Here is a 22,832-nt window from a genome sequence, read left to right as displayed (position 1 = left end):
CTAGTAACCAGGCAATAACTAGAGATCCTGTGTTTTATTAGGCCAACGTATAAAATCTGTTTAACCAAAGTTTTCGGGGGGGGGGGGGATGTTAATAAAATCAACTTAAAATCTACTCAACTGGCCTGTAATCGAATGAACGTTCGAAAAGGAAATTGGGATTCGTACAGGAAAAAAACATTCAAATACTTAAATAAAAAAATTCTGTTTTATCAAATGAAAACCAATATATGAATGTCACCGTCGTACCCCAAAACTGTAAGGAATTACTAACGGTGAAGTGAATAACGCCTGGATTTTGTTTAATGTACTTCTCGACTGCGCAACTTTGCTGACGTTCCCTTGAGTTTCGGTGACGTTATTGTCGAAGTTTGTAGTCGCCTAGCAACATAGAACGCCGCGGTAGGAGAACCCCGTCCGTCTGCTGCAGCGCCGAGACTCCGATGTGATAATGGTGTTTGTTTAGCTACAGTTTTATAATGTGAGCAAATGGTGCATGTATTTATGGGACCACGAATGATGACGTCGTTGGGTACCTGTCCGATAATACACCGCAGTTCCCATAGCAAGAGGATGCTGCTGTGGTTTTGATAACAAGGGGAGTGATGTCTTGATGTTGTGGTGTTTTAACTAGATGTGATAGCCATCAATCTATATAGTAACAAGATTGATAGTGATGGCATTTAACAAAAGCGGACTGGAAAAACTCGAATATTTCGTTTGCATTTCATTTGGTTTAAAGACAGGTGGTTGCTCATTAGCAATAGCCAACAAATTGCAGATTGTTTCTGGAAATTGCTGATGTAATGGTACCAGTGATATGTGATTAAAATAAAGTAACTGCTAGGTGACTGACGCATAGCAAAGTTGGCCAGCCAGCAAGCAAGCCACTTTGTGTCACGTTTTTATTAAGTATGCGTCAATTCTCTACTTTATTTAGCGCCATAGCTTTGTAACGTTACAGCAAACCAGTCGTAAGCAAAAATGGCTTCAGAGTCCGTCAAGGTGGTAGTCAGGTGTAGGCCAATGAACGACAGAGAGAAGGCACTGAACTGTAAAACGGTGGTGTCTATTGAACCAAGTCGATGTCAGTGTTTTATCGAAAAGCCCGGAGCGACAGAGGAGCCCCCCAAACAATTCACATTTGACGGAGCCTACTTCACCCACCAGTCAACCGAGCAGATGTACAACGAGATCGCCTACCCTTTGGTGGAGGTAACGCGTCCCGTTTCTATGTTAGGACAGAGGCAGGGCCCACGAATTGCAGCAATAATGGGCTGTGAAGTTATTGGATAGCGGTAATTCCAACCTGAGACAAAATACTGTACTTCAATAGAAACGCATGCCTGTGTTTTACCAGTGTTATATTGCTAATAACTATTTTATACCAAATCGGAATAGGCTAGAAGTAGTTTTTTAAGAGTTGTTTTGTTTTCTTTGCCGCAGTTGCTATTCATTATTGTGGCCACGTCTTGTTATCCCTAATAATTTAATCTTCTAGACCATAATTTGTCTGAGGTAAATTGTAAGGACTTGTTTGTGGTTAGTAAGGAGAGAGGGAAAGGCTATTTTCTTCTTCCACCAGGGGGTGACAGAGGGCTACAACGGGACGATATTTGCGTACGGGCAGACCGGGAGTGGGAAGTCGTTCACCATGCAGGGAGTGGCCGAGCCTCCCGCGCAGAGAGGAATCATCCCTCGCGCCTTCGAGCACATCTTTGAAAGCATCCAGGTAGTCGGCTCTCCGCGCACACTCGGAAAGAAGAGAAAGCTGGGCGGGAAATGTTGTCTGTAATGTGGTAATCTCTGCAGGCTCACCTTGTCTGACTGAGCATTCCTGCATCCAGGGCACTGTGCGCTTTCAGCCTTGCTGTTGACACTTGAGTCAGTCAGAGATGATGCAACCATCTCTGATCGTATATTTATTAACAACACCGGGACCTGTGGGTTGGTGGATGGAAGAATGTTGCTGTTCCCTGGAACATCCCTTTGCAGTCACAGGATCACAAACGGGTTCCAGTATTAGAATAATTATTTTAGTGAAAAGCATAGCTGGTCTGCATCTTGGTAAAATCCAGCATTGCCTTGTCCTCCTCTGTTTAACCAGTGTGCTGAAGACACTAAATTCCTTGTGAGAGCTTCCTACCTTGAAATATATAATGAGGAGATCAGAGACCTCCTGGGAACTGAGACCAAACAGAAATTAGAGGTATGATGCTGCATGGCTATACATGTGTGACTAATGACACTGAATATTTGTGATTTAACAAAATTTAAAAAAAGCAACAAAATGCTGAGAGTTATTTATTATCTGCAACCCTTTCTGTAAGCTGAATTTCCTGCCAAGTTGTTGAACCTTAGTGGGGTATCCAGGGGGCCTGTTGCCTGAGCAACCCCTTGAGATGGAATGGAAGTGTGCATGGCACACAAAGGTTGTTGCCCTGGTAACAAAGGAAAGGGCCTCAGTCATAGGCTGTTGCTATGAGCATGGTTACCATGGTTACCATCATCAGTGGAAAATGAGGGAAGTCTTCTGTTATTTCAGCCTGACCTCTGACATTAAACTCCATCTCTTCAGGGGAAAGAAACATGTAGAGGGTTTCAGCTCCATTAGCAGGACAGAGACACTGGGGATTATGGCTGATGCTAACAGAAGAGTGGAGCAGAACAGGTTCTGCTGATGGTCTCAGCCTCTCAGGCTGCTGGGGTGAATTCATGAATGTGTCGTGCGTTTGGGCTTGCCAAACATTTAGAACATTTAAGTTTATTTCTTGCTCAAAAGTGATCTTTCATTTTTATGATGAATGTGTGTGTGTGTGTGTGTGTGCGTGATTGTGCATATGTGTGTGTGCGTGCGTAATTGTGCATATATATGTGTGTATATATATATATGTATGTGTGTGTGCGCACGCGTGCATGATTGCGTGCGTGCGCGTGATTGTGTGTGTGTGTGTGTGTGTGTATATATATATGTGTGTTTATGCGTGCGTATATGTGTGTGTCCGTATATGTGTGTGCGTGTTATATATATATATATATATATATAATGTGTGTGCACGTGTGCGTGATTGTGTGTGTGTGTATATGTGTGTATATATATATGTGTGTGTGCGTGTATATATATATATGTGTGTGTGTGTATATATGTATATATATATATATATGTGTGTACGCGTGCATGCGTGTGTGTGCATGCGTACGTGTATATATGTGTGTGCGTGTATGTGCGCGCGCATGTGTCTGTGCGTGTGTGCGCGCATGTGTGTGCATGTGTGTGTGTGTGTGTGCGCATGTGCGTGTGTGCGCTGTATCAGCTGAAGGAGCACCCGGAGCGGGGCGTGTATGTGCGGGATCTCTCCATGCACACGGTCCACAGCGTTGGGGAGTGTGAGCGCATCATGGAGCAGGGCTGGAAGAACCGATCTGTGGGCTACACCCTGATGAACAAGGACTCCTCCCGATCCCACTCCATCTTCACCATCCACCTGGAGATCTGCAACACAGGTCAGCCCACAGTCATACACACATGTACACACGCACAGGCACATACGCACACATGCACATATACGCAGGCACGCATATACATACGAACATACATATGCATATGCTCGCACACACACACACAACTGAGAAGGTGATCAGTTTTTGTGGAATAAAAACAGCATTTGGCTCCTGCACAGTGGGTAAAAGCATCAAACGACATCCTAGCTTTAGTAGGGCTTTCCCACATTCTTATAAAATGTGTGACTCTTGCGCCCCCTCAAGATGGGGCAGGGGAGGACCACCTGCGTGCTGGCAAGCTGAACCTGGTGGACCTGGCAGGCAGCGAGCGCCAGTCCAAAACGGGCGCGACGGGCGAGCGCCTACGCGAGGCCACCAAGATCAACCTCTCCCTGTCGGCGCTGGGCAACGTGATCTCTGCTCTGGTGGACGGCCGCTCCAAACACGTCCCCTACCGCGACTCCAAGCTGACCCGCCTGCTGCAGGACTCGCTGGGCGGGAACACTCGCACCCTCATGGTGGCCTGTCTGTCCCCTGCCGATAACAACTACGAGGAGACTCTGAGCACCCTGCGCTACGCCAACCGGGCTAAGAGCATCCAGAACCGCCCACGGATCAACGAGGACCCCAAAGATGCCCTGCTGCGGGAGTATCAGGAGGAGATCAAGCAGCTGCGCGCCCTCGTCTCTGGCCAGCTGGGCGGCGCCACCCTGTCCTGTGAGCACCAGGGGCAGCCTGACGACCCGACACAGCTACCCGTTAGCCTCCCGCACTCCCTCCATCTGAGCCCAGCTGCCCGTTAGCCTCCCGCCCTCCCTCCATCTGAGCCCAGCTACCCGTTAGCCTCCCGCCCTCCCTCCATCTGAGCCCAGCTACCCGTTAGCCTCCCGCCCTCCCTCCATCTGAGCCCAGCTACCCGTTAGCCTCCCGCACTCCCTCCATCTGAGCCCAGCTAACCGTTAGCCTCCCGCCCTCCCTCCATCTGAGCCCAGCTACCCGTTAGCCTCCCGCACTCCCTCCATCTGAGCCCAGCTACCCGTTAGCCTCCCGCACTCCCTCCATCTGAGCCCAGCTGCCCGTTAGCCTCCCGCCCTCCCTCCATCTGAGCCCAGCTACCCGTTAGCCTCCCGCCCTCCCTCCATCTGAGCCCAGCTACCCGTTAGCCTCCCGCCCTCCCTCCATCTGAGCCCAGCTACCCGTTAGCCTCCCGCCCTCCCTCCATCTGAGCCCCGCTACCCGTTAGCCTCCCACACTCCCTCCATCTGAGCCCAGCTACCCGTTAGCCTCCCGCCCTCCCTCCATCTGAGCCCAGCTACCCGTTAGCCTCCCACACTCCCTCCATCTGAGCCCAGCTACCCGTTAGCCTCCCGCCCTCCCTCCATCTGAGCCCAGCTACCTGTTAGCCTCCCGCCCTCCCTCCATCTGAGCCCCGCTACCCGTTAGCCTCCCGCCCTCCCTCCATCTGAGCCCCGCTACCCGTTAGCCTCCCGCCCTCCCTCCATCTGAGCCCAGCTACCCGTTAGCCTCCCACACTCCCTCCATCTGAGCCCAGCTACCCGTTAGCCTTCCGCCCTCCCTCCATCTGAGCACAGCTGCCCGTTAGCCTTCCGCCCTCTCTCCATCTGAGCCCCGCTACCCGTTAGCCTCCCGCCCTCCCTCCATCTGAGCCCCGCTACCCGTTAGCCTCCCGCCCTCCCTCCATCTGAGCCCAGCTACCCGTTAGCCTCCCACACTCCCTCCATCTGAGCCCAGCTACCCGTTAGCCTCCCGCACTCCCTCCATCTGAGCCCAGCTGCCCGTTAGCCTCCCGCCCTCCCTCCATCTGAGCCCCGCTAACCGTTAGCTTCCCTCCCATCCCAAGTGAAACCTGTTCCACCCCCTCAGCCCTGAACTCAAATGGTTACAGGAGCAGCAAAGACTGCTTTTTTGTTTATTTATCTTTGTGATAAAAACTTATTTTTTTGTGGTAGCACTTTAACAGTCTGAGCAGATTTTTACTAAGTATCTGAAATGTGCACCACATGAACAGCTATACATGTAAATGACTCTGTCCCACTGTGGTTTATAGGATTTAATTATTTAAAGCACAGCAAGCATTGTTATTTACATATGATGAATGGGGACAGGAAGTTAGGGTGGTTTAGGGGGTATTCTTTGAACAGGCTGGATGCTGTACATAAGCTCTTAAGGCTTGTAAAATGTGCTGTTACAGTCTGGGTCTAAACACCAAATCCTCATCCTGTACGGCAGCTCTGCTGGCCAGCCAGATGTCTGAGGCACCCCCTGGTGTTAAGTCTCGTCGCCAGTCCAACACCACAATGGACAGTGAGGCTGAGACAGAGAAGATAAAGCAGGTTGGAATTCTCTCCTGTACCTGTACACCTGAATCTGCATCTCTACCACTAGCCATGTCTGTGTGCGTGCAGTTCATCCGTGTTCATGTACATGTGTTTATGTACATGTATACTTACGTGCATGTGTATATCTACATGTGAGGTTATGTACATGTATTTTTGACCATGTGTGCATGTTCATGTCTGTTCATCTACATGTATATCTTCATGTGTGTTCATGTCCATGTTTATATATTCATGTGTGTTCATGTATATGTGTACTTATGTACATGTGTATATGTTCATGTGTGTTCATGTATGTGTACATGTGTATATGATCATGTGCTCTTATGTACATGTGAATATGATCATGTGTATATGTTCATGTGTGTTTATGTACATGTGTATGTGTTCGTGTGCGTGTATATGTGTGTTTATGTACATGTGTATTTGATCATGTGTATGTGTCCATTTACATTATATTTATTTGCCAGACGCTTATCCAAAGCGACGTACAAAAGTGCATTTCATGGTCATGGACAACTACAAAACACCGGTTCAGTAAGATACAATACTTATATTGTACAGCTATTTTTAGCCAAGAACACAGTTTAGTTCACACAGTGAACACTGTTCTGACCTAACCTCTGCTAAGCCAACTAGGCAGAAGAACAAGCTACAATATTAGGACAAATACAAATTACCAAAAAGTGCTGAAATGGGGGTACATGTAACGAGTGTCATGAAAGGGGGGGATTTAAAGTGAAATGATATACAGAGTGGTGGTAGTTAGTCCAGCTATAGTCTGAAGAGATCAGTCTTCAGACCACGGCAGAAGATGGGTAGTGAGGGAGAGGTTCGAAGAAGGACAGGGAGTTTGTTCCACCAATGGGGAGCTAGGGTGGAGAAGATCTGTGATCCCTTTACTCAGGTTGGAGGGGGTTCAAGGCGCCCTGCTGCTGCAGAGCGGAGTGGTGGAGCAGGCGTATAGCATCGAATCATGTCCTGCAAGTAGATGGGGGCGGTCCTGTTGGCTGCAGTGTAGAGGAGGGTCAGGGCTTTCAACCGGATCCTGGCAGCGACCAATAGCCAATGGAGTGGTCGCAGCAGAGGAGTGACGTGGGAGAATTTGGGAAGGTTGTAGATGAGCTGGGCAGCGGCATTTTGAATCATCTGTAGTGGCTGTATGGCACAAGCTGGCAGGCTTGCAAGGAGAGAGTTGCAGTAATCAAGGCAGGAGGTCACCGTAGCCTGGACAAGCAGCTGGGTAGAGTGCATAGTCAGGTATGGTCAAATCCTTCTGATGCTGTACAGAAGGAATCTGCAGGACCGTGATGTTGCCTTGATGTGCTCCTTGAGGTCCAGCTGGTTGTCCAGGACCACCCCCAGGCTCTTTGCAGAGTGAGAGGCAGTCACTGTGGTGCCATCAACCGTAGTAGTGAGGTCTTGTATGGGAAGAACAGCAGCTCAGTTTTATTGAGGTTGAGCTTCAGTTGGTTGGCTGGCCATCCAGGTAGAGATGTCAGCCAGGCAGGAAGATATCTTATCAACCTGTGAGGCGGAGGGGGGGGGGGGGGCGGGGAGAGAAAAGAAGAGTTGCATGTCGTCTGCATAACAATGATAGGAGAAGCCGTGTGAATTAATAACTAAACCAAGACATTTGGTGTATATGGAGAACAGCAGAGGACCCAGTACTGATCCCTGCAGTACTCCCGTAACAAAGGAATGAGAAGCAGAGGCTTCATGTGTGTATATGTACATGTGTATATGATCCTGTGTGTTTATGTACGTGTGTGCGTGTGCAGGAGTATGAGGAGAAACTGGCCAAGCTGCAGGCGGAGTATAACGCAGAGCAGGAGTCCAAAGCCAAACTGCAGGAGGACATGCTCACCCTGCGCACCTCCTTCCAGTCCAAACTCTCCAGCTTGGAGAAGACCAGAGGCAGCCAGGCCCCCCGACACAGAACCGGTACCCCCCCCCCCCTCAATCCTCACAACCTGGCCCCCCCCACACAGAACCAGGACCCCCCCTCCCTCAATCCTCACAACCTGGCCCCCCCACACAGAACCGGTACCCCCCCCAATCCACACAACCTGGCCCCCCCACACAGAACCGGTACCCCCCCAATCCACACAACCTGGCCCCCCCACACAGAACCGGTACCCCCCCAATCCACACAACCTGGCCCCCCCACACAGAACCGGTACCCCCCCAATCCACACAACCTGGCCCCCCCACACAGAACCGGTACCCCCCCAATCCACACAACCTGGCCCCCCCACACAGAACCGGTAACCCCTCAATCTGCACAACCTGGCCCCCCCACACAGAACCGGTACCCCCCCTCCCCCAATCCACACAACCTGGCCCCCCCACACAGAACCGGTACCCCCCCTCCCCCAATCCACACAACCTGGCCCCCCCACACAGAACCGGTACCCCCCCTACCTCAATCTACACAACCTGGCCCCCCACACAGAACCGGTACCCCCCCCTCCCCCAATCCACACAACCTGGCCCCCCCACACAGAACCGGTACCCCCCCTCCCCCAATCCACACAACCTGGCCCCCCCACACAGAACCGGTACCCCCCCCAATCCACACAACCTGGCCCCCACACACACAACTGGTACCTCCCCTGTTCTGCTCTGTGCAGATACAGGTGTTATTTGTGTGGAGGTGCTGGTCTGTGCAGATGCAGGTGTTATTTGTGTGGAGGTGCTGGTCTGTGCAGATGCAGGTGTTATTTGTGTGGAGGTGCTGGTCTGTGCAGATACAGGTGTTATTTGTCTGGAGATGCTGGTCTGTGCAGATGCAGGTGTTATTTGTGTGGAGGTGCTGGTCTGTGCAGATGCAGGTGTTATTTGTGCCAGGTGTTACCAGCAGCATGACTCCGCCTGGAGAGGATGTGTCTCGGCCTGGGACTGCCCCCCCCCAGGAGGTCACAGGGGTTGAGCAGGCTCTGGCTAAGGTACGTGGCTGCTTCCCCAGTTAGAAGCGTTGGATCAGATTTGACAAATGTACAAATTCTTACATTTTAAAAATGCATTTTTCTTAAGAGGCTATTTGGCTTCAGAACCAAAGTTAGCCTGTGAACGTTTGTTCAGCACTTCTGAGATGATTGCAGTGACACAATGCTAGCCACAGGCCCGTATTATCGCAGTGACACAATGCTAGCCACAGGCCTGTGTGTCGGTCCGTGAACAGAAACTGCCATGAACAGTCCTCTCAAACTCATCCTGTTCCATCGTCTGACACAAAGGGAGCGCATGGCATGAGCTGCACTGCTGCGTCTTAAATGCACACACAGCCTGCGCTGCTGCGTCCTAAATGCACACAGCCTGCGCTGCTGCGTCCTAAATGCACACAGCCTGCGCTGCTGCGTCTTAAATGCACACAGCCTGCGCTGCTGCGTCTTAAATGCACACAGCCTGCGCTGCTGCGTCTTAAATGCACACAGCCTGCGCTGCTGCGTCTTAAATGCACACAGCCTGCGCTGCTGCCTCCTAAATGCACACAGCCTGCGCTGCTGCATGCTTGTTTGAACTGAGACAGCTTCCTCACATGATCTGAGATGCTCTATTTGGCTCATTCAGATGAACCAACCACAGGGGGCCGGTCATGTGACCATAGAGGAGGCAGCGGATTCGCCTCCCATTGCTACTCCAGGACCACTAGACCAAAAACAGGTTCTGGAGAGGTAATCAAAACATCACCTGATACAGACACAGCAAATACACACACAGTACGTAAGAACATCACCTGATACAGACACAGCACATACACGCACACAGTACGTAAGATCATCAGCTGATACAGACACAGCACATACACGCACACAGTACATAAGGACATCACCTGATACAGACACAGCACATACACACACAGTAGGTAAGACCATTATCTGATACAGACACAGCACATACACACACTGTGTGACTGTAGTTAGCGAGTGGTTGTGGGTGGTGACTGTAGTAGTGAGTGGTTGTGGGTGGTGACTGTAGTAGTGAGTGGTTGTGGGTGGTGACTGTAGTAGCGAGTGGTTGTGGGTGGTGACTGTAGTAGTGAGTGGTTGTGGGCTGTGACTAGTAGTGAGTGGTTGTGGGAGGTGACTGTAGTAGCGAGTGGTTGTGGGTGGTGACTGTAGTAGTGAGTGGTTGTGGGTGGTGACTAGTAGTGAGTCGTTGTGGGTGGTGACTGTAGTAGTGAGTGGTTGTGGGTGGTGACTGTAGTAGTGTAGTGGTTGTGGGTGGTGACTGTAGTAGCGAGTGGTTGTGGGTGGTGACTGTAGTAGTGTAGTGGTTGTGGGTGGTGACTGTAGTAGTGTAGTGGTTGTGGGCGGTGACTGTAGTAGCGAGTGGTTGTGGGCGGTGACTGTAGTAGTGTAGTGGTTGTGGGTGGTGACTGTAGTAGTGAGTCGTTGTGGGTGGTGACTGTAGTAGTGTAGTGGTTGTGGGTGGTGACTGTAGTAGTGAGTGGTTGTGGGTGGTGACTGTAGTAGTGTAGTGGTTGTGGGCGGTGACTGTAGTAGCGAGTGGTTGTGGGTGGTGACTGTAGTAGCGAGTGGTTGTGGGTGGTGACTGTAGTAGTGTAGTGGTTGTGGGTGGTGACTGTAGTAGTGGTGGGCGGTGACTGTAGTAGCGAGTGGTTGTGGGTGGTGACTGTAGTAGCGAGTGGTTGTGGATGGTGACTGTAGTAGCGAGTGGTTGTGGGTGGTAACTGTAGTAGAGTAGTGGTTGTGGGTGGTGACTAGTAGTGTAGTGGTTGTGGGCGGTGACTGTAGTAGCGAGTAGTTGTGGGTGGTGACTGTAGTAGCGAGTAGTTGTGGGTGGTGACTGTAGTAGCGAGTGGTTGTGGGTGGTGACTGTAGTAGTGTAGTGGTTGTGGGTGGTGACTGTAGTAGTGTAGTGGTTGTGGGCGGTGACTGTAGTAGCGAGTGGTTGTGGGTGGTGACTGTAGTAGTGAGTGGTTGTGGGTGGTGACTAGTAGTGAGTGGTTGTGGGTGGTGACTGTAGTAGTGAGTGGTTGTGGGCTGTGACTGTAGTAGTGAGTGGTTGTGGGAGGTGACTGTAGTAGCGAGTGGTTGTGGGCGGTGACTGTAGTAGCGAGTGGTTGTGGGCGGTGACTGTAGTAGTGTAGTGGTTGTGGGTGGTGACTGTAGTAGTGTAGTGGTTGTGGGTGGTGACTGTAGTAGTGTAGTGGTTGTGGGCGGTGACTGTAGTAGTGTAGTGGTTGTCGGCTGTGACTGTAGTTGCGAGTGGTTGTGGGTGGTGACTGTAGTAGTGAGTGGTTGTGGGTGGTGACTGTAGTAGTGAGTGGTTGTGGGCAGTGAGCCTGGTCAGTGATTGTGGTGTGTGCTCTGTATGTAGATTGCAGCAGTTGGAGAAGGAGTTTGTCGGGGGAGAGCAGGCTCGGAATGAGGAGCTTCGACAGAAACACAGGCAGAGGAAGACTCTGGCCGACCAGAGGAAGAAACAGCTGATCGACGCACTGGCGGACAGCAGCGAGGACAGCGACAGTGTCCTGCTTCATGTATACGACTCCATCCAGGAAGAGGTGCATGCCAAGAGTCGAGTCCTGGACAGCACTCAGCGCAAGGTGAGAGGGAGAGGCTGAGTGGAGGAGCAGCCAGTGTTTGGGAGCGTTTGTAATGTGTGGTGGTGTTTGGGAGCATTGGTAAGGTGTGGTGGTGTTTGGGAGCGTTGGTAAGCTGTGGTGGTGTTTGGGAGCGTTGGTAAGGTGTGGTGGTGTTTGGGATTGTTTGTAAGGTGTGGTGGTGTTTGGGAGTGTTGGTAAGGTGTGGTGGTGTTTGGGAGCGTTGGTAAGGTGTGGTGGTGTTTGGGAGCGTTGGTAAGGTGTGGTGGTGTTTGGGAGCGTTGGTAAGGTGTGGTGGTGTTTGTTCTGCGGTGTGTGAGCACAGTTGAAGGCAGCGAAGATCGAGATCCGTGATCTGCAGTCGGAGTTTGAGCTGGAGAGAGATGACTACCTGGCCAGCATCCGGCGGCTGGAGCGCGAGGGGCAGCTGCTGCAGGGCATTCTGGAGCGCGTGGCGCCGCTCATCCGCCGCGACTGTAACTATAGCAACCTGGAGCGCGTGCGCAGGGAGGCTACATGGGACGAGGACAGCGCCACCTGGAGGCTGCCAGAGATCACGCTGCAGAAAACCGCCCTGCCGGCAGGTGATTGGGGGTGAATGAATCATACAGTGACATCAGAGCCAGCTGCTGTGACATCAGAGCCAGCCGCTGTCATAAATGCACTATGCAGTCGTTTTAGGGCACAGTCATCCCTGGGCCGCACTATTCAAGTGTAATCAAGTCAAAATCAAATCAAAAATGTATTTATATAGCGCATTTCTCAAGCAATACGCTTCACAGATAACCCTGACTTTTTAAAGGCTGGGTGTGGTATATGCTGGAGCACTTTGGGGCTTCAGTAATCCTCGGGCTGGCTCTGAGGGACATACAGGGAGGGGGAGACTCACCTGTGTACAGCCTGGCTCTGGGACATACAGGGAGGGGGAGACTCACCTGTGTACAGCCTGGCTCTGAGGGACATACAGGGAGGGGGAGACTCACCTGTGTACAGCTTGGCTCTGAGAGACATACAGGGAGGGGGAGACTCACCTGGATATAGCCTGGCTCTGAGGGACATACAGGGAGGGGGAGACTCACCTGTGTATAGCCCCCAGTAGTATGGTTGCCATTACATTAGCTCACATGGAGACAGATTTATTTAGAAACACAGGAAGTGGGAATTTGCCTCTCTGGAGATGGTGTCTCTTCACATGAAGGCTGGGTCTGTGTGGGTGTGCTGAATTTCTGAATAAAGCAGGACCTCTTGGTTTGTGTTTCAATTTTAGGGGTTCCCCTGTAGGAATGTGTTGGGGTTCACCCTAAAGCGCTGTTTCAGGGGTTCACCTTAGAGCGCTGTTTTAGGGGTTCCCCTGTAGGGCTGTGTTGGGGTCCACCCTAAGGTTCTGTTTTAGGGGTTCCTCTGTAGGGCTGTGTTGGGGTCCACCTTAAGGTTCTATTTTAGGCGTTCCCCTGTAGGGCTGTGTTGGGGTTCACTCTAAAGCGCTGTTTTAGGGGTTCCTCTGTAGGGCTGTGTTGGGGTCCACCCTAAGGTTCTGTTTTAGGGGTTCCTCTGTAGGGCTGTGTTGGGGTCCACCCTAAGGTTCTGTTTTAGGGGTTCCTCTGTAGGGCTGTGTTGGGGTCCACCTTAAGGTTCTGTTTTAGGCGTTCTCCTGTAGGGCTGTGTTGGGGTTCACTCTAAAGCGCTGTTTTAGGGGTTCCCCTGTAGGGCTGTGTTGGGGTTCACTCTAAAGCGCTGTTTTAGGGGTTCCCCTGTAGGGCTGTGTTGGGGTTCACTCAAGTGCTGTTTTAGGGGTTCCCCTGTAGGGCTGTGTTGGGGTTCACTCTAAAGCGCTGTTTTAGGGGTTCTCCTGTAGGGCTGTGTTGGGGTTCACTCTAAAGTGCTGTTTTAGGGGTTCCCCTGGAGGGCTGTGTTGGGGTTCACTCTGAAGTGCTGTTTTAGGGGCTCACCCTAACAGTCTGTCTTCTCTCTCAGCAGTACCTCCTGTGTCTGGCGGCAGTCAGGGAGGGGCTCCTGCGTGCCGGGTCTTGGCGGGAGACGGCAGTGACTCGCTGGTCTGTACTTTATTCAGCTTCTGAGCGCTCAGCAGACAGGCTTACAGTTATTTTCAGAATTATACATTCATAAATGTCATCTGCCATGTCCCCAGTTTGTAATCCGCACCTGTAATATGTACCTGTAGTCCACACCTGTAATCAGCACCTGTAATTCACACCTGTAATCAGCACCTGTAATTCACACCTGTAATCTGCATCTATAATCCACATCTGTAATCTGCACCTGTAATCCACACCTGTTGTGCCCACAGGAAGAGGACAGGTATAAAGAGATGCTGAACCGCAGTGACAGTGAACACATTGCCAGTAACTACTTCAAATCAAAACGAGCCAATCAGCTGCTCGCATCTGAGCCCAAGAGGAATCTGGGTAAGATCAGGTTTACCAGAAAAACAGCTCTTCAGTATTAATTTCAGCATTTCTCAGACATTCTTATCTAACCTAATCCTAACTAACAAAGTTTATATTCTTTACATGCACTTACACACAGCACACACAGCTGCATATCCTAGTAACCAGTTTGTTTCTGTGAGCCGGTTTGCACAGACATCCCGTTTTATGGATCTGTTTGGTATTTCTTCCGTTCTGTAGACTCAGAGAGGTTCAGAATTTAAGGAAAGGGCTACAGCTGGTTCTGGTGTGGAAAGCACGAGAAAAGGGACAGTGTTATGGGGCAACAGGGATTTCCAGTGCTTGGGGTGGGGGTGGGGGTGGGGGGGGGGGGCCCAGTGTCGCCTTTGGTGACATTGGTGGAATCAGGGAAGCTTAGAGCTGCTGTACCTGCTCACTGGATTCCTTGCTAAAATGTCCCATGAGCTGCAGGTTGAAATCATGTGAAATCAGCAGTAATCCTCTGTAGTGTCCTGCTTCACACCTGTTCCTAGTGGATAGCCCTGCATTGTAAAAATCAGGATCTCCTAGCAAGATGGAGAATTGAAAAACTGTGTTAATGACACCATCCGAATCCTGGGAAGCGGACTTGTGTGAACCATGTTAACCTGCCTCCCCTGCAGCACCCCTCGGCCCCACCCTCAGCACTGGAGCCCCCCCTCTCACCTCCAGCACCTCCAGCTTCGCCCCCCCATCTGCAGAGTCTCATCTGCCCCGCCCCTTCCGCCTGGAGTCCCTGGGAGTCCCTGGCACTGGCGCTAAGGTCAAGCGCAAGAAAAGCAGAAGCCACATCTCTTATGATGGAAACTGAAGCTGGGCCTGAACATGACACTCTGGGTGTGACAAGTTGGTGTGCACCCCAAGTTCACAAGGGCCACCTCTGTCACACATCTTCAGGTATTTGCAGAAATCCTGTCATCTGTTTTTGAGAATCCAGGAAAAGGAGCCACGATGTGATGACCGTTAGGTAGGGGATGGGTGGCTAGACCAGGAGAACAGGCCAGGCCTCAGTGCACACTCATGCAGAACAGGCCTCACTGCATGCTCATGCAGAACAGGGCTCAGTGCACGCTCATGCAGAACAGGGCTCAGTGCATGCTCATGCAGAACAGGGCTCAGTGCACGCTCATGCAGAACAGGGCTCAGTGCATGCTCATGCAGAACAGGGCTCAGTGCACGCTCATGCAGAACAGGGCTCAGTGCATGCTCATGCAGAACTTGACTCGCTCATGCCTGCAGATTGATCAACAGCCTCTCTGGATCATGGCTGTAAAATTTTTTAAAGCCCTTTTGTTGAAGCTGCCTTTTGCAATGTTTTTCCTAAATCTTTTTGATGCCGTGCTTCCTCTGGTGTAATACCTGAGAGGCTGACCTGGTCAGCTGCAGAGTAAAAAGCAGCGGTAAGGCGGTAAGGCCTCCGACGATAAGCTTGCTAGTCTGAGCGTACCGGTACACCTGGATGGGACAGTGAGAGGTGAAAACCTAGTGCTAATGTAGCACAAGGACTGGCTTCGTGTTATTGGCATACAAGGGAGTGATTCTGAATTTGAATGAAGTTTTTTGGTCGTCTTACCCTCGAGGTCACGTGACTCTGGGGAAGTACGCTCTTACTGTGATTTAATGCTGCATAAACCATTGAATGTATTCTTACTATTGGGTAATCATGGCTGCAATCAACACTGAATTTTATTATTTTCCTGTAATTTAATTACTGTTTTCATGGAATGTCATTTAATAGTTACAGGCATTAAAGGCATACTATGCAGGACTTCTACCTTCAAAATGTTGTAAATGAACCATTCTCAGTCAGATCTATGATGCACTGGCAATCTGTCCATGCACACATTTGCTGAATCCGTGCTCCTCTGCCTGTATTACTACCCTAACCCTAACCCTAACTAACCCTATATTACTTCCAACGTGTGTTTGGGACTTTTTTGGGGCGAGACATTCTGTTCTGTGTAGGGAGAGGTGGGTGTGGCTACAGAACCTGTGGGGTGGGATCAGGGTTCAGAGAGATACTGCAATAGTGGAGGAGAAGAAGCTTAAGTACAGGGAATCTAAATGATAACAGGGCTCGTTCAAAAACCAGTTGGCCTTGGAATTGCTTTTCCTTGGTGGCAACATCTGAAGTTACATTACATTACATTACATTACAGGCATTTGGCAGACGCTCTTATCCAGAGCGACGTACAACAAAGTGTATAACCATAACCAGGAACAAGTATGACGAAACCCCTAGAGAGAAGTACCGGTCCAAGTACAGGGAACAACCGCATAGTTCAACTTGGACCCTGGTGGTTAAACTGATTAACACTAACAACGAGAACGGCAACAACGCAATCTATGGAAAAATAAAAATACAAGTAGTCGTTAAGACTGGCGCATCAACTAAGTCACCTATTAAACAGCTGCCTAGTTACACCCCTAAGTTTAGTCATTTACAGGGGGGGAAGGGAGGGATGGGGAGAGGTGCAGCCTGAAGAGGTGGGTCTTCAGTCGTCGTTTGAAATGGGTCACAGTCTCAGCTGTTCTGACCTCCACAGGGAGGTCATTCCACCATCGTGGGGCCAGAACAGACAGGAGACATGTTCTGGAAGTGCAGGTGCGAAGAGGGGGAGGTGCTAGGCGTCCTGAGGTAGCAGAACGGAGGGATCTGGTTGGCATGTAGGGTTTGAAAATCTTGTGAAGGTATGCTGGGGCTGATCCCTTGACTGCCTGGTATGCTAGAACCAATGTTTTGAATTTGATGCGAAAGTGGCGAAAGTTCACCAAGGAGATGAAAAGTGATGTGGAGTTGGCATGTTTTCTGTTGGACCAGCAGTGTAATCTCTAGCTGCACTCAAGGGTGTTTCTTTCCCTCAACAGCGGTGAGTGGGCGGGGTTGAGGATGGAGAAGACTTCTTTGATTCTAAACATAGGACTACAGCAACACTACAAATCCTGCATAGTATACCTTTAATGTGGTATACCAATTACTGCTATTAATATATAAGTTACTAATATTATTAATGTGGCATAATAAATGGCTATTAATCTGGTATAGTAGTTAACCACTATTTTTTATTATTATAGTTCCTATTATTATTGTAATAGTTACTATTATTAATGTGGTATATTAGGATTTTTGTTACTGATGTGCACCAGTACCATGCAGAATAATTGCATCCATGGAGGTTATGTATATAATTCACCCCCCCCCCCCCAAGAAAGACAAAGCTGAGCTTCTTTTAAATTATTTTTCCAAGTAAAAAAAAACATATACAAAAAATTTGCCTGATAAATACAAACATTTGACAAAGCATTATCCTTTAAAAAAGAGAGAATAACATTCCCCACCAGACACAAACACAACACAAAAAGTCTTGGGTCTCTGCAGGAGAAGCACATTACAGTTTGGACACTGTCCCCAAAAACAGACCCAAACACACACGGTCACCCCCCAGCAAAAACATCAACTCCTAATTCATATGTACTTCTGTCATGTCTAAAGAGAAAGCAGTTATACAGGCAGTTTTATTGAACATATTTTTTTTTAATTAAGCTATTTACTCATTTACTGTAGATTAAATAGCAAGTTGGAAAAACTGCAAATGTTTACCTCACTAAAGTAAAAGTGGAGATGAAAGCTCTATTCCTCGAGTTCTGATGTGAATGTAGTTTGGTCATAATTCAGAACGATGGGGGGGGGGGGGGGGAGCTGTCACCAAATCTCAGCCATGATCCCTGACATCTGCCCTCGCTCCTGTGAGTCCACCTTCAATAGAACAGTCAGTCTGACCCTCGCATTGGCTTAGAAAGCTGCATCTTTTCAGTGGAGTGGTTTCAGGGACATTTTAGGATAACAAATTTAAATAGTTGATTTTTAAAAATAGTGGGTAACCGCAGAAAGACAATTTTTAATTTCATTATGTTGGGTCTTTCTGAGCTGCATAAAGCACTAATAGGGTTAAATGTTTGAAAGAATATGAGCATGCAGGCGGACATTTCCACTGGGGATTCCCATGACAACCAGTTTCCGCACCAAATCTACACCTCCATCACTCTCAGTATTGAGGGAGGAGGGCCAGAGGTTTTGGTCAAAGTAAGAACAGTCAATCCATTTCAGAGATGAAGTCAAATCACTGGTTTGATTGCAAAAAGGATACATGAATCTTCCAAAGATGTTCTTTAATACAAATCTACAAGGGAGAACCCTGCCATTGAACCTTACTCTGAGTACGTTAGCTCTTCCGGGCTGTTAGGTGGATAAATTAGAGGATGTAAACAGACAGTATTGCTTTTGTATGAAAGGACCATGGCTGTGTGACTGAGTGAGTGGCTATGCTGGGGCACATAAGGGCTGTAGTGAGCGTGGGCACATAAGGGCTGTAGTGAGCATGGGCACCCATAAGGGCTGTAGTGAGCGTGGGCACACATAAGGGCTGTAGTGAGCGTGGGCACATAAGGGCTGTAGTGAGCGTGGGCACCCATAAGGGCTGTAGTGAGCATGGGCACCCATAAGGGCTGTAGTGAGCATGGGCACATAAGGGCTGTAGTGAGCGTGGGCACACATAAGGGCTGTAGTGAGCGTGGGCACCCATAAGGGCTGTAGTGAGCGTGGGCACCCATAAGGGCTGTAGTGAGCGTGGGCACACATAAGGGCTGTAGTGAGCGTGGGCACACATAAGGGCTGTAGTGAGCATGGGCACATAAGGGCTGTAGTGAGCGTGGGCACCCATAAGGGCTGTAGTGAGCGTGGGCACACATAAGGGCTGTAGTGAGCATGGGCACCCATAAGGGCGAGCGTGGGCACCCCTGTGCAGTTTATTGAAGACACTGAGCTCCAACATCTTAACGAGAAAGCAACACTACATCCCCCACCCACTCGGCCATAATATTCAACTTAAGTATTCAAAATATATTATAATTACACGATAAGAACAGAAAGTCTCCATATGGCTGATAGCACCCATAGTCCATCTCCAGCACTAAAAAGGCTCAGTAATGTGCAGTCTCTTCGTTTAGCCGCGGCGAATCCTGTCTGCACTTCCTGTGCACATGCACCTGTCCGTCTGTGCCTGTGGGAGTGGCCTGGCGCAGGACTGCCCCCTGGAGGCCGTAGTGCAGTGGAGCCATCAGTGTGGATAGGCTGCCTCCCCAGCCCTGAAGTCTCAAGTCAGCCAGATTTCACCCCGCCATAATCACCCCCCAGTCTCAGAGAGGAAGAGTTTATACCAGCATAGTCCGACCAGCCCCAGAGGAGCAGTCTCATCAGTGGAGTCTGAAAAACAACTCACCCTGCACCCATCACTCACCCCACACACACTCACCCTGCACCCATCACTCACCCCACACACACTCACCCTGCACCCATCACTCACCCCACACACCACTCACCCCACACACACTCACCCTGCACCCATCACTCACCCCACACACACTCACCCTGCACCCATCACTCACCCCACACACCACTCACCCCACACACACTCACCCTGCACCCATCACTCACCCCACACACACTCACCCTGCACCCATCACTCACCCCACACACACTCACCCTGCACCCATCACTCACCCCACACACACTCACCCTGCACCCATCACTCACCCCACACACACTCACCCCACACACACTCACCCTGCACCCATCACTCACCCCACACACACTCACCCTGCACCCATCACACAGTGGGTAATGTCACTCACCCTGCATCCATCACACAGTGGGTAATGTCACTCACCCTGCACCCATCACACAGTGGGTAATGTCACTCACCCTGCATCCATCACTCACCCCACATGTCACTCACCCTGCATCCATCACACAGTGGGTAATGTCACTCACCCTGCATCCATCACACAGTGGGTAATGTCACTCACCCTGCACCCATCACTCACCCCACATGTCACTCACCCTGCATCCATCACACAGTGGGTAATGTCACTCACCCTGCATCCATCACACAGTGGGTAATGTCCGCTGCTCAGTGCAGGGCTCAGTCTCTGCATGCGTCTGCTTAAATGAGCCGCAGGGTGGGCGTGTCCTCAGAGCTGCCGGCGTCTGGAGAGGAGTCTGAGAAGCCTGAGGGCGTGGCTTCAGGCTGATGTGGGCGTGGCTTTGGCTACGAGTCTTTGAGCAGGCTGATGTGGGCGTAAATCTTGAGTGCTGGACCCAACTTGATGTTCATGGCACTCATGAGATGGTCTTCCTTCAGGAGAAGCAGGGCCTGTCCGTCAATCTCCTGGGAGCGAAACTCCTCCGCTATCTCCTGGCAACCTGCCATCCAAAGGGTGGAGTTAGTGGTGCAAGACATGTCCATCATCATCACCATGGCTACATGTAAGGGACAATAATCCATCCTTAAACAGGCAGAGTTACAGGCAAACGCATATGGCAAGTCTGCCACTGGATTCGAACCTTGGGCCTGGGACAGCAGTGTGTGACTCTCAGCCCCTAATCCTCTTACCTGGCCCTGGGACAGCAGTGTGTGACTCTCAGCCCCTAATCCTCTTACCTGGCAACGAGCGGATGAACCGCTGCACTTCCTCCACGCTCCACTGGGTGGGGTCGCTGGGCAGGAAGTGCTGGTTGAAGATGGGAGGCTCTCTGGCAGGGGTCCCTTCCTGGTCGGCTCCACGCTGGCCCTGGGGGGCCGGGGGGCCCGAGCTGGCCCCAGACAGAGGGGAGGGGGGACCCTCGAAGCTGGAGATGTCGGAGCACGGGCTGGACTCCCCCTGACTGGGATGGGACGGGAGTGGGGATGACACAGACCCCCCTATCGACTGCTGAGGAGCAGCTCGCTTCTGAAACAAACCACAGGGCAGGTCAGACCCCCGTACCCCCCTCACTTTTACACCTGCATAAATTGATTGTATGTAAAATACTGTAAACTGTGAAAGTCACTGAAAGGGTGTCTGATAAATTCCCAAAATATAAATATATACAAACGAGAACTAAACTTGTGACAAATAACACACAAATAGCTGCTCTGTAGAAGAAAGTTTCACTTTGCTTTTGCTTTGGCTAAATAGCAGTAAAATGTAGACAGTGCCTTACCTGCTTTTTGGCCTCTGGGTTGTGGCGGGTGCCGTTGCGAGCTCTCCGTCGCCAGCGGCTGCTGCTTTTACTTCTGTCTGGGTGGAAAAGTCCAATCCGCTTCGAGCAGCCCACGTTGTACCTGTACAACACGGGTCAGCCAATGGAAATAACTCATCCTGGGGATTTCTCATTCCAGGCCACAGTCCTGACCATCACCCTTCTACAGCTTTGTACAGCAGAGCTAGCATGGCTCATCATATGAGACAGAGACCATCACCAATTCTAATTCTTCCTTTAGAACTGAATTTGAGTAAAAATTGAACAGTTCAGAGCAGACCGAAAATGTTTTTTTTTTTTTTTTGGTTTAAATTACCCAGCCACTAACCTTTTTGCACAGACTGTGGAGCAGAATCTCTTTGTGCCTTTGAAGTTGTAAGCAAAGTCCACCCAGCCACAGAACTCACACTGCAGTTTGGGCTCTTCTGCTTCCTGCGGTCTCAGTTCTGAAAGGAAGTGATGTCATCTGAGATCTGTCTCCATACGTCAGACACAGCCTCAAAGCCCAGTGTGGGCCAGCTTACTGATGCATTATGGGCCTTACTGTAGGCAGGATGTGGGAGTGAAATGGATGTCTAATGTGGCCCACCTGTCAGTGTCTAAAAATGAAACCCCGATCTGAAGCTTTCGCTCGGACAAATCCAGTCACGATACATCGGACAGTGCCGATAGAGGACTTTATACGACATTGGTGCTGGTGTCAGCGGGACTGAGCTCAATACTTACCCTGCTGGGACAGGTCTTCCATGTCGGAGTCGGGGGCGTGGGGGGGGTTGCTCTGCGGGGTTTTCTCTGGGTCAGAGGGCTGTTGCTGTGCGGCTTTCTTCAGGCCGTCCACCAGCAGTGGCACGCGCTCAACCTGCAGAGACAGCATCCTGCCACTGAGCGGCGCTCTCACCCACAGTACACAGCTCACACAGCTCACACAGCTCACAGACACACAGCTAACAGAGTCACACAGTGGGGATTTACTGCTCTCTCTGCTTAAGGGTACAACAGCACTGTCCTATGCAGGAATCAAACCTGAAGTCTTGGATTTACAGGCCCAGTTCCCTACCCATTACACTACCACCCAAAAGACCTCATTATTCCATATACTTTCACTAATTTGTGTGGTTGCTTCAGCAACCCACTGCCTGTTCTCTTGCACGCTTATTATTCTTATTTTCTTTCTGCCTAAATTTCTGAACTCTAGTTTTTGGGAAAAGATTTCCAAAAAGTTTTTTGGTTATTCCCACAGTCATTTTTGTGGTTAGGGGTGTGGTGTTTATTAAATTTGAGAATATTAGCGTTTTAAATGCTTTGCTATATGTGATGTACTAAATAAGATATTCACCTGATAAAAACTCTTCTTTAGTTGCATATTTAACCATTTTTAGCCATTTCATCCTGCAGGCCTCTAGTGTATGTTCTACCTGTTTGTAGCTGTTTATTTTTCTACAGTCTATGATTAGTAGACAGCTAACTCCCTCTAGTGGTTACTTTCAGTATATTTTTAAATTAAAGTTCATGTGAGGCAATATTCCTTCTGACTAATAATTCTGCTATTTTGATCCTCCTTATTTTCAGCATATTGCAGTTGCATGTTTGGTGAAACAACCAGATGACCTAGCAGCCATTAAAAAAATACACCTTCCAATCTATATCGGTCTAATGTTTCAGAATGCACAGTCGAGACTACACTTTATAGCCTATAGCCCTATATACCACAAAGTGAGTACTTGTTGTTATTATTACAGAAGAGTATGATGAAGAATGTCAATAATGATGTAATAACAGCACTTCAATAATGCAATATGTACTACTACTACTACTAATAATAATCCTTTGCCTGATTTACATACCCATGCTAAAGCTTGGCAACTAAATTAACA

General features: G+C 49.8%; 2 protein-coding genes across 5 annotated transcripts in view; one reads left to right on the top strand and one right to left on the bottom strand.

Annotated features, from left to right (window-relative positions):
- The first annotated feature begins 69 nt into the window (after positions 1-69).
- On the top strand, positions 70-22,546 carry kif17 (kinesin family member 17). Of its 3 annotated transcripts, XR_004761958.1 has the most exons (15): positions 985-1,215; positions 1,586-1,732; positions 2,108-2,209; positions 3,315-3,504; positions 3,766-4,218; positions 5,752-5,855; positions 7,640-7,802; positions 8,709-8,806; positions 9,432-9,535; positions 11,205-11,433; positions 11,756-12,014; positions 13,405-13,484; positions 13,739-13,856; positions 14,501-14,774; positions 22,528-22,546. XR_004761958.1 is itself a non-coding variant. In XM_035387945.1 (14 exons), the coding sequence occupies exons 1-14, from the start codon at positions 985-987 to the stop codon at positions 14,686-14,688; spliced, it is 2,466 nt and encodes an 821-aa protein (XP_035243836.1). In that variant the 5' UTR covers positions 70-984; the 3' UTR covers positions 14,689-15,651. The 3 variants fall into 3 exon arrangements, 2 of the variants coding, with proteins under 2 accessions (XP_035243836.1, XP_035243837.1); XM_035387945.1 differs by lacking the exon at positions 22,528-22,546 and having other exon boundaries at positions 70-1,215; positions 14,501-15,651; XM_035387946.1 differs by lacking the exon at positions 22,528-22,546 and having other exon boundaries at positions 13,408-13,484; positions 14,501-15,651.
- The window catches only part of phc2b (polyhomeotic homolog 2b (Drosophila)), a 39,332-nt gene continuing 35,963 nt past the window's right edge, over positions 19,464-22,832 (bottom strand). For both annotated transcript variants that reach the window (XM_035387942.1, XM_035387944.1), the window contains exons 11-15: positions 21,685-21,817; positions 21,287-21,404; positions 20,920-21,040; positions 20,378-20,666; positions 19,464-20,139 (exon numbers count right to left, since the gene is read on the bottom strand). In XM_035387942.1, coding sequence (XP_035243833.1) covers positions 19,985-20,139; positions 20,378-20,666; positions 20,920-21,040; positions 21,287-21,404; positions 21,685-21,817 — 816 coding nt within the window. In that variant the 3' untranslated portion in view covers positions 19,464-19,984. The remainder of the gene's footprint in view (positions 20,140-20,377; positions 20,667-20,919; positions 21,041-21,286; positions 21,405-21,684; positions 21,818-22,832) is intronic.

Source organism: Anguilla anguilla, chromosome 13 (genome assembly GCF_013347855.1).
Source record: "Anguilla anguilla isolate fAngAng1 chromosome 13, fAngAng1.pri, whole genome shotgun sequence".
In the NCBI taxonomy this organism is placed as follows: Eukaryota; Metazoa; Chordata; class Actinopteri; order Anguilliformes; family Anguillidae; genus Anguilla; species Anguilla anguilla.
This window is presented reverse-complemented; position numbering and strand designations above follow the sequence as displayed.